We start from the raw sequence: 11,249 nt of genomic DNA on the forward strand, positions 1-11,249 counted from the left end.
ACTATAAATCTTGCTAGGAGGAAGCGCCGACTGTATAGAGCTAGCCGTAAGGCTCCTGATAATTATAATAAATGGAACCATATAATGGAACCATATAAGAAATGTCGTAATAAACTCAAGTCTCAGGTTAGAAAGGATTATTACAATTATCTCAAAGATATTTCTGCTGACAACTCTAACTATGGTGCAAAATTTTGGTCGTTTGTGCGTGCATCAAAGGCCAAACAATGTGCCACATCTTTTAAAGATGGGGATATTTTTGTTACTGACCCCGCAACTATTGCAACCAATTTTAACACATGTTTTGCTTCCAATTTTACAGATGTGGACTCTGATGTTGATACCACCTGTGATGGACACGTTGGCTCACCTCTAGTGGCCATCGGTACTGACGCTAATGAGATATTTCAGCTTACCAATCGTTTAAAGTCAGGTAAGGCCCCCGGGCCTGATGGTATTACATCTACCATGTTGAAAATTACTGCTGGTCAAGTTGCGATGCCACTTACCCTACTTTTCAATTTATCTCTTAGCGAAGGTAGAATTCCTGATGACTGGAGGAGAGCCAACGTAGTGCCAATTCACAAAGCTGGTGATATTTCAAGTATTAAAAACTATAGGCCTATCTCATTGTGTTCTGTGGTTGGCAAACTGCTGGAGAGGGTGGTTACTGGCCGTATGGTCAAGTACATGCGTAATGTTGGCCTGATTTCTCATCAGCAACATGGTTTTGTTTCTGGTCGGCCATATACCACTCTTCTCAGTTCCGTTTGCTATCATTGGGCTCAGATTCTTGATGAAAGATCACCTCCTGATGTAGATGTCATTTTTCTTGATTGGAGCAAAGCTTTTGATAAAGTGAGTCATCAAATTCTTTTAAAAAAGCTGCACCATTATGGCATTTGTGGCCCTTTGTGGCATTGGATTTCATCATTTCTTATGAATCGTTCTCAGTGTGTCCAATTCAGGGGGGCTTCATCCGGATGGATCCCTGTCCAATCAGGGGTCCCCCAAGGCTCGGTCTTGGGTCCTCTTTTATTTAATTTGTTCGTTTTGGATTTACCAAACTACGTGCAATCTTCTCTTCCGCAATATGCGGATGACATACTTCTTTACAGGCCTATCCGCTCTGAAAATGACATCAACATCATACAAGGTGATCTTGATAATATTACTTATTGGTGTCAAATCAATAAAATGTCTTTAAATCCTGATAAATGCAAAGTTATGCGTCTAAGTAGGAGATTTGGTGTTACACATCGTAGTCCTTCTTATAATATTCTCAACTCGCCTTTGGGTGTTGTGCAAAGCTACAAATATTTGGGTATTATCATTTCTTCTAATCTGAAATGGGGGGACCACATTAAGCATATTACTTCCAGGGCTTCAAGGCTCCTTGGTTTCATCAGACGTCTTGTTCGCTGTAATGATGCTGATATCCTTGTTAGGCTTTACAATACATTATGCCGCCCCTTTCTTGAATACGGGGCCCCAGCTTGGATTCCGCACCAGTCTGGTCATCTTAAAAAAACTTGAAACTATTCAGAAGCGCTTAGCACGCTCTTGTATCCATGCACCTAGGGGCGAGTTGTCTTATAATCAGCGCCTCCAGAGACTTAGTCTCACCTCACTGGAGAACAGATATACATATCTTGCCATTACCAAGTGTCTCTGTGGTGTGTACGATGTTGATCCCTTTAAATATATCAAGATTAATTTGCGTCATACAGATACTCTTAAGTTTCATCATTCATATGCCAGAACTGACAGTTTTAAATTCACTGTTTTTAATAGATTTCCTGTTTATTTTGACAATTTACCATCTCATGTCAAGGACCAACTCTTGATGAGTCTTCCTAGTTTTTACAAGGTACAAACAATATTTAAATGAAATCAGCTGGCAGGTCCAGAACTAATCCTGATTTCTTTTTTACCTTTTTGGGTGCAATAACTGTAATTTCCTTTCTGTACTTTTGTATTTTTGTTCTTTTTATAATTTTACATAATAATTTATTGACATTTTTAGATGTTCATATGAGCTGCCTGGCCTGCTGGGAGTTTTGCTCTTCATCCTTTTTTTCGTAAGTTTCTTTCATTAAATTGTAAAGTTACTTTCATTTTGTAAATTGTATATAGTGATGTGACTTTTATGCATTTTGTGCATACATTGAACTGATACCACATTTATCTAAGTCTCATTGACTCAATAGTTAGATACTTTTTAAAGGTTTGATGCTCTCCTTTTCTAGGTTCTTGTACTTTGCTCATGTAGATCAGTCACATCATTACTATAAAAAGAAAGTTGTTCAATTTTGTTTTTGTCCTGTTTTTTGATACAATAAAAAATATAGTATCAGTGAACACTTCTGTTAGTTGAAAAAAAAATTAATCGTAAAAATAATCAAGAACCACATTCTCCATGGATAACAAAAGGACTTTTAAAGTCAATTAACCATAAAAATAAATTGTATAAATCTTTTCTGAAACATCGTACGACTGCCAAGCAAGATCGGTATAAAGTATACAGAAATAAACCAAATTCACTCCTCAGGAAAGCCAAAAAAAGCTACTTCACAAATAGACTAAATAAATACAGAAACAATATGAGGAACACCTGGAAAATACTTTAAAATATATTGAATAAAAATAAAAGTTCAAACTTCACCACCAAATTTCGTGATAATAATAAAGTATACAGAGATCCAAATGACATTGCAAGTGGTTTCAATAATTACTTTGTTAACATAGGTCCAAATTTGGCTTCATCAATTGAATGTATTCCAGGTATTGATTACTCGCATTATCTGTCAAAGAGCAAAATCAGTCATAACAACAGCATGCTTTTTACACCTATCACTGAGCACGAAATCCTAAAAATAATCAATGGATTGGACTCCAACAAAAGTCCAGGGTATGATGGACTTGGTTCATTTATAATTAAAAAAAAAGTTGCTCCACTGATAGTAAAACCACTTCAGATAATTTTTAACGAGTCTATTTGTACTGGTAAAATACCTGACAGTTTTAAAGTAGCGAAGGTAATTCCACTGTATAAGAAGGATGATAATGATTTGTTTTCGCATTATCGCCCAGTATCTGTTTGACCAATTTTCTCAAAGATTCTGGAACGACTTGTCTTTAACAGGTGCATGTAATATTTAGATCACCATTGCATTTTATACAAACGTCAGTATGGTTTTAGAAAAAACCACAGCACATATATGGCAGTGATTGACTTGGTTAACAAAATTACTGAAGCTGTTGACAATGACAATTTTACAGCAGGTGTCTGTTTAGATTTATCAAAAGCATTAAATACTATAGACTATACAATATTGCTTGATAAACTCTATCACTATGGTTTTAGAGGTATTACACACAAATGGTTTGAAGATTATTTGAGTAATAGAAAACAATATGTTTATTATAATGGTGTTCCATCTCAACAGCACAATCTTACTTGCGGAGTGCCACAAGGTTCAATACTGGGTCCACTGCTTTTCATTATATACGTTAACGATATTCACTTAATTACTGAGTCACTTGATGTGATTTCATTTGCTGATGACACCAATTTATTTTACTCTCACAATCAGTTTAATTTTATTGAGGAAGTCTTCAACAAAGAGCTTATTAATGTGAATAGATAGGTATCTTAATTCCAGGTAAACAAATTATCTGTCAATGCTAAAAAAACTAATTACGCTCGTATATGTTACTCGGTACCAAGAAGAACACAAAACCCGAGTACAATTTGCACCGCTTGAAAGAGTGCCAAGCACTAAGTTTCTAGGTCTACAAATTGACCAGAATATCACTTGGAAAGAACATATTGATAATATTGTAAAAACATGTTCAAGAAATGTCGGTATCATTAATAAATTAAAAGACTTCCTCCCACATGAGGCGTTGTACACATTGTATTGCTCTTTGATAATACCGTATATCAAATATGGTATATTAGCTTGGGGATGTGCATGTTCTTCATACATAAATGATCTTTTTAAAATTCAAAAGTGGGCACTTCGTATTATAAGTGCAAGTGATTATAGAAGTAGCACTAATCCCTTACTGATTAGGTATAATACTTTAAGTGTCAGGGATATGTATACATTTGAACTTGGTTTATTTATGTACAAACATGATAATGGACTTTTACCGAGTGTTTTTGATGATTTGTTTGTAAAACAGTCTAAGATCCATGACTTGAACACCATTAAAAAAACTCAAAAGAGCTTTCTGTGAAAAATCTATTAAATATGCAGCTACTAAGTTATGGAATAATTTTGATAACAGCATTAAAAGTTCATCATCGATTAATCAATTCCGCCATGTATTTAAAAAACATCTTATGCAAAGTTACTATTAACTCTTATTGTATCTGATTTATATGACCACATTGGATATTTATATTTTATATTACTTATTTGTGTTGTGCATTTTCTTATTTACTATTGTTTACCGTTATTTTTCATGTATTTAGGTTAATTCATATCAATATATGACAGCTTACTGTTGCTAATTCATTGAAATGACAATCTGCTGCCATGTCAAAATGATGAATTAACCAATCAAGGGATCATAGACTTTCAGGCCTCTTCTTGGCCTTTCCTGTGATTCCTTCACTCTCACTTGTATTATGATTTTATATGTATCCTATGTTTTTTTTGCTATTTGATGAGTGAAAAAAATGAATGAATGAATGAATGAATGAATGAATATATCCGTAGGCCTATATTAGGGCCGATTTTTGAGTTCGTTTTTTTTTTAATTTGGTAAATATTCGGACAATGTCTGCCAGACTGTCCCCTCTTTGTGGGGTCTCCATATTGCCATAAATATCACAGAAAACGGCTAAATAATCGACAAAGTTTCTGGTAAGTATAGAGACTACCGTAAAATGGGGTAACTTTGGGCACTTTTCAGAGTTTTTAAACCACTACTTCCAAACAAAACCAATTATATTCCCAATTAACTCTTTTTTATGACATTAGGATTCCCTTCTACACCTACAAGTTGAAAAAGAGTTTTAAATAATTTTGCAAGGGTGCCCTAGGGGTTAAAAATAGCCTGACCAAAGTTACCCCGCATTTGGGGCAACTTTGGTGAGAGTATTACATACATGCCATGAAGAAAAAAAAATCAAAAAAATTGATCTTTGCTGTATATGGGCAAGTTGTTGTTTTTTTGTGACATTTGACCCCTTGTAAAATTAATCAAGCACACATCCTTGCTCACAAATATTGATTTTTATTTTTACTGAAAAAAATGTAAAAAATGCTCATTTTTGGTCAAAAATCCTGATTTTTTCGTAAATTTCGAGGAAATTGGACATGAGCGACTATAATTTTCCTCCCAATATATTTCTTAACAAAATGACACCAAATATGACTAAAAACAATATTGCTGTACAAAAATATGACCATTTAAAAAAATATTTTTGACCGACCAAAGTTACCCCGCTGACCGAAGTTACCCCATTTTACGGTACGTATTATGGACCACGGTGTAGCAGGAACACCGCAGTAATGGCGCATGTTGAACTGCCCTCATATGGCCAGTCGTGCCGGCGGATTGGTCTATAATTGAAGTATTAGTCTTGTTAATATTGGGGTTAAATAATTATTCTGTCATATATATATATATATATATATATATATATATAGTCGACAGTTGGGTATACAAAGTTTGGCACAGCGCCTGATAATAATGTAAAATACATTAAATTACACAACGTTTCGGGTATAACCCTTTTACAAGTGTGATCAAATGCAATGATACCTTACAGAAGCAAGCAAAAAAATGTGTGAGGCCATGAACAAAGGGAAGAAAAAACCCATTGGTAATGACCAAACACTTACATAATGAGATAAAGAAAGAACAAACCAAGCAAAAAGGAGAAGAAAACATCCTTTGTGCCTGACAGAACTTGTATACAAAAACAGTGGTAAGTGAGACAATGATAACAACTACAAAAAGTAGTACAGCAGAAACATGATAAAATAAAGCAAAATTGGGTAGAACCGCAGATACATGAAAAACAATGAGTCATAAGCTAAAAGTGTCAAATTTGCTGTTTAAGCCACCAGGCTGAACAGTGCCGAGCTTGTAAATGAGTTTATGTTCTGCCATGATGCGATCCTTGCTGTTTCCTCTGGCATTGATGGCAGCGGTTACCTTGATGTCGTTGATGGTACATGGGGAAGGGGGGCTAAAATGCCGCGCTACAGGAAAACCATCAAAATTGCATTTGATTGACCGCAGGTGTTCAGTGAAGCGGTCAGCAAGTCTTCTGCAGGTTTCCCCGACATAGAGGATGTTGCAACGGGTGCAGATAATGATATAAACTAGATTACAAGAAGTGCAAGTGAAATGGTTGGCTATGTTGAAGTGTCCGGAGGGACCCTGGATTTGATGGTATGATTCCATGGTGACATAATCGCAAGTGTTGCAGCGACGTCTGCCGCAGCGGTATGTGCCGATGTTGGTAGTGTCCGGTGTTGGGGAGAGGGATGAGATGCTCTAACAAGATGGTTCGAAATGTTGCGAGCTCTTCTGAAAGCAGTGACCGGAGGATCCTTGAAGATCTCTGACGTGGTGGGATCAGATTGGAGAGTCTTGAAATTTTTGAAGATAATGTTACGGATGGGGATGTTTCTGGGGTGATATGTGAGGACTAAAGGGGTGCGATTGGATTTGTTCTCCCCTGATTTCTGCAAAGCATGGTTCCTATTAATTTCTTTAACCCGTTGGTAGGCAGACTGAGTAATATCTGGTGGGTAACCACGTTTCTCAAAGAAACCAACCATCTCTTCAGCAGCATTGTCGAAGTCATTCTGCTCACTGCAGATGCGTTTGGCCCTGAGAATTTGGCTGTATGGGATGGATTTTTTACAGGCTGGTGGGTGACTGGAGTCAAATCGGAGGAAGTTATGTGAATCAGTCTCTTTGTAGTAGAGAGTGGTGTTGATAGAGTCCCCTTGTATGTGGAGCTTGAGGTCCAAAAATGATAGGCTGGTGTCGGAAATTTCATGAGTGAATTTAATGGAATCGTGATAGGTGCTGACGTGGTTAATGAATAAATCGAGGTTGTGGCGGGGTCCAGAAATCCCAACTGCCACCACCCAAAAACTGGTGAGCAACACCGTCAAGAACATGATCAAAAAGAAGGAACTTCCCCCTTCAGCTAAAAACCTGATCCATCCCTGCCCTCAAGCAGCAAACTTCTACATGCTTCCGAAAATCCACAAGCCTAACACGCCGGGGCGTCCCATCGTTTCATCCCACTCCTGTCCTACTGTCTACGTTGCCACTTTCCTTGACAGTGTCCTGACACCCATCGTCGCCGGACTCCCCACGTTCATTCAAGACTCTCCACACACCCTTCGCATCCTTCAGGATTTCAAGTTCAATGATCCTGGTCCAAGATACCTGTTTACTATGGACATTTCATCTCTATACACCTCTCTGCCTCACGACTTATGCATGACCGCCTTAAAGCACTATTTTACTCAACGGCAAGACAAATCAATACCCACTGATATTCTTCTCCGTCTATGTGAACTTGTGCTAACTAACAATGAGTTTCATTTCAATGGCGATTTCTTCAGGCAAACTAAAGGCATTGCGATGGGTTCACGCATCGGGTCAGGAGTGGCTTGCCTCACAATGGGATATATTGAGCGGACTATGTTGAGCCAATACGATGGCCCTACCCCGGTCTTCTACAAGAGATACATCGATGATGTCCTTGGTATTTTTTCTGGACCCCGCCACAACCTCGATTTATTCATTAACCACGTCAGCACCTATCACGATTCCATTAAATTCACTCATGAAATTTCCGACACCAGCCTATCATTTTTGGACCTCAAGCTCCACATACATGGGGACTCTATCAACACCACTCTCTACTACAAAGAGACTGATTCACATAACTTCCTCCGATTTGACTCCAGTCACCCACCAGCCTGTAAAAAATCCATCCCATACAGCCAAATTCTCAGGGCCAAACGCATCTGCAGTGAGCAGAATGACTTCGACAATGCTGCTGAAGAGATGGTTGGTTTCTTTGAGAAACGTGGTTACCCACCAGATATTACTCAGTCTGCCTACCAACGGGTTAAAGAAATTAATAGGAACCATGCTTTGCAGAAATCAGGGGAGAGCAAATCCAATCGCACCCCTTTAGTCCTCACATATCACCCCAGAAACATCCCCATCCGTAACATTATCTTCAAAAATTTCAAGACTCTCCAATCTGATCCCACCACGTCAGAGATCTTCAAGGATCCTCCGGTCACTGCTTTCAGAAGAGCTCGCAACATTTCGAACCATCTTGTTAGAGCATCTCCCCCACTCTCCCCAACACCGGACACTACCAACATCGGCACATACCGCTGCGGCAGACGTCGCTGCAACACTTGCGATTATGTCACCATGGAATCATACCATCAAATCCAGGGTCCCTCCGGACACTTCAACATAGCCAACCATTTCACTTGCACTTCTTGTAATCTAGTTTATATCATTATCTGCACCCGTTGCAACATCCTCTATGTCGGGGAAACCTGCAGAAGACTTGCTGACCGCTTCACTGAACACCTGCGGTCAATCAAATGCAATTTTGATGGTTTTCCTGTAGCGCGGCATTTTAACCCCCTTCCACATGTACCATCAACGACATCAAGGTAACCGCTGCCATCAATGCCAGAGGAAACAGCAAGGATCGCATCATGGCAGAACATAAACTCATTTACAAGCTCGGCACTGTTCAGCCTGGTGGCTTAAACAGCAAATTTGACACTTTTAGCTTATGACTCATTGTTTTTCATGTATCTGCGGTTCTACCCAATTTTGCTTTATTTTATCATGTTTCTGCTGTACTACTTTTTGTAGTTGTTATCATTTTCTCACTTACCACTGTTTTTGTATACAAGTTCTGTCAGGCACAAAGGATGTTTTCTTCTCCTTTTTGCTTGGTTTGTTCTTTCTTTATCTCATTATGTAAGTGTTTGGTCATTACCAATGGGTTTTTTTCTTCCCTTTGTTCATGGCCTCACACATGTTTTGCTTGCTTCTGTAAGGTATCATTGCATTTGATCACACTTGTAAAAGGGTTATACCCGAAACGTTGTGTAATTTAATGTATTTTACATTATTATCAGGCGCTGTGCCAAACTTTGTATACCCAACTGTCGACCATATAAATAACCAGCGTCACGCAGAACTTCGACCTCTATATATATATGGAGGTCAATTCTTAAAAATCGTCAACGAAAGTTTTCCCAAAGGCCACGCTTTGCAGAAGATCTTTAATAAGAACACAATAAAAGTATCATATAGCTGCATGCCTAATATGAAGACAGCTATAGACACACACAACAATAACACTATGAAGGCTCAATTGCCAAAACAAGAAGCAAAACCATGTAATTGTAGAAAAAAACCTGAGTGTCCGCTGAACGGAGAATGCAGGGCGTCTAACATCATCTACCAAGCAATTGTAAAATCTGATAAAGGAGAAGAATCGTACGTAGGCCTAACCAGCAACGAGTTTAAGCTAAGACTCGCTAACCACAAGCAATCTTTCAAAACGAAAAGCACAAACACCAGACAGAACTCTCCAAACACATCTGGAAGCTAAAGGACAATAATGTTAATTTCACTATCGAATGGAAAATATTGAAGTATGCCAATGCATACTCAAATGTGAGCAAACGATGCAACTTATGCATCATGGAGAAATACTTCATCATACGCCACCCCAAAATGGCATCTTTAATAAAAAACTGAACTAATTAGCGCATGCCGACATGCGGCAAACTTCAAACTGAAAAATCTCGCGTAAAAATCTCGCGTAGACACAACCTATACTCGCGCGAGAGTTAAATGCGCGCGCGAGAGTTAAATGCGCACGCTAATTCCGCAATTACGCACAGGAAAGATACACTTCATCTTGTTTTGTTTTGTTTTCATTACATTTGACTATCCCTGATGAGAGGAGACAGCAGTCTTCTTGAAACAAGTTTGTAGGATATGAATAAAATTTAATGAACTGATCCATCTGTATATTTATTTATTTATATATATATATATATATAACACAAGAGTTATATCAGTTGCAGCAAAAAGTGCTCGATGCATTATTTGCAGAGCTTATAATAATATAAAAATTAGGTATTTATTGCAACCATTGGTTTCACGCACGTTTGCACGGCAATCATCAGGCAAAAATGACCTGTTTATATTGCACGGAAAAGTGGAATTACTTTGCGCGGTCGCGACGCTCAATATTGCGAGCGTAACTGCGAGAGTCGCGACAACGGCGGAAAAATACGCGCGTAGTCCAGTTCAGCCGGTGTAGGACCGTGCGGAACTGGTGCTGCACGCAAAAAAAACTATTTATTTTTCTTATTGTGGTCCGTCGATTTTGTTTTGTCTTTGTTATGCCGGTACTTTGAGATAAGTTCGGACCTACGATTGATTATACAGAGTGTCCCAGAAAAAATTATCGGGCAAACTAATTTGCCCATCACTTGAGAATTAAGCAACCAAATCAAAAAATTTAAAAATTAGCGTGTAGCCCAATTTATTGTGCATCTGACATGTTAATTTTATTTGAATCAGTTGACCAATTGCAGTTCATTCCAAGTTTGATCAACAGGCCATTTTTCATATTCGCTCACCTCTTCCTAAGTTCTGTGTATCTCATTAAATCTAGTCCTCGTATCTGTTTTATAATCGATAATGTTTTGTTATTCATGCTTTCACCTTTGAAGGTGGACGACCTGAATTCGATCAATGAATAATGGTAAAGCTGATGAATGAAGACATTACATCTCAAAAACTAACAACAAGGCCAACAACTCATCCCGTCTTCAACAATGGTTTTTGATATTCTGACAGGTGGGTTGGAGTGGACATTATTTTATAAATAAAGGTTTAACAATGGGGTTTTAATTAACATGACAATAACTGGACAACCAGCATATAGACCTAGCTGTCAAACTCAGATTGTAATTCACTTAGCTGTCTATACCCATTGCTTGAATGTTTCTTGACAAACATGGTTGGCGAACAGTTTACTGCCCGTCAAAGGGCCTTCGTTGTCTTAAGATATGCAGAAACACACAGTGCTGTGCAGGCCCAGCAAGATTTCAGACGTCGATATCACAGAAGGCCTCCTTGTGAAAAAACAATCAGGAATAATTTCAAGAAGTATCAGGAGAAAGGTCAGGGAGACCACG

At 38.2% G+C, this 11,249-nt stretch overlaps 1 protein-coding gene across 1 annotated transcript; it reads left to right on the forward strand.

The window, feature by feature from the left end:
* Positions 1–7,155: 7,155 nt before the first annotated feature.
* On the forward strand, positions 7,156–8,694 carry LOC140170515 (uncharacterized). The gene has a single exon (XM_072193870.1). It carries the CDS (start codon positions 7,156–7,158, stop codon positions 8,692–8,694), a length of 1,539 nt encoding a protein of 512 aa, XP_072049971.1.
* The last annotated feature ends 2,555 nt before the right edge of the window (positions 8,695–11,249 follow it).

Source organism: Amphiura filiformis, chromosome 14 (genome assembly GCF_039555335.1).
Source record: "Amphiura filiformis chromosome 14, Afil_fr2py, whole genome shotgun sequence".
Classification (NCBI taxonomy): Eukaryota; Metazoa; Echinodermata; class Ophiuroidea; order Amphilepidida; family Amphiuridae; genus Amphiura; species Amphiura filiformis.

What these genes read in the sequence shown, in the direction of transcription:
- LOC140170515 (XM_072193870.1), top strand. Translation starts at nt 7,156, where the DNA reads ATGATCAAAAAGAAGGAACTTCCCCCTTCAGCTAAAAACCTGATCCAT.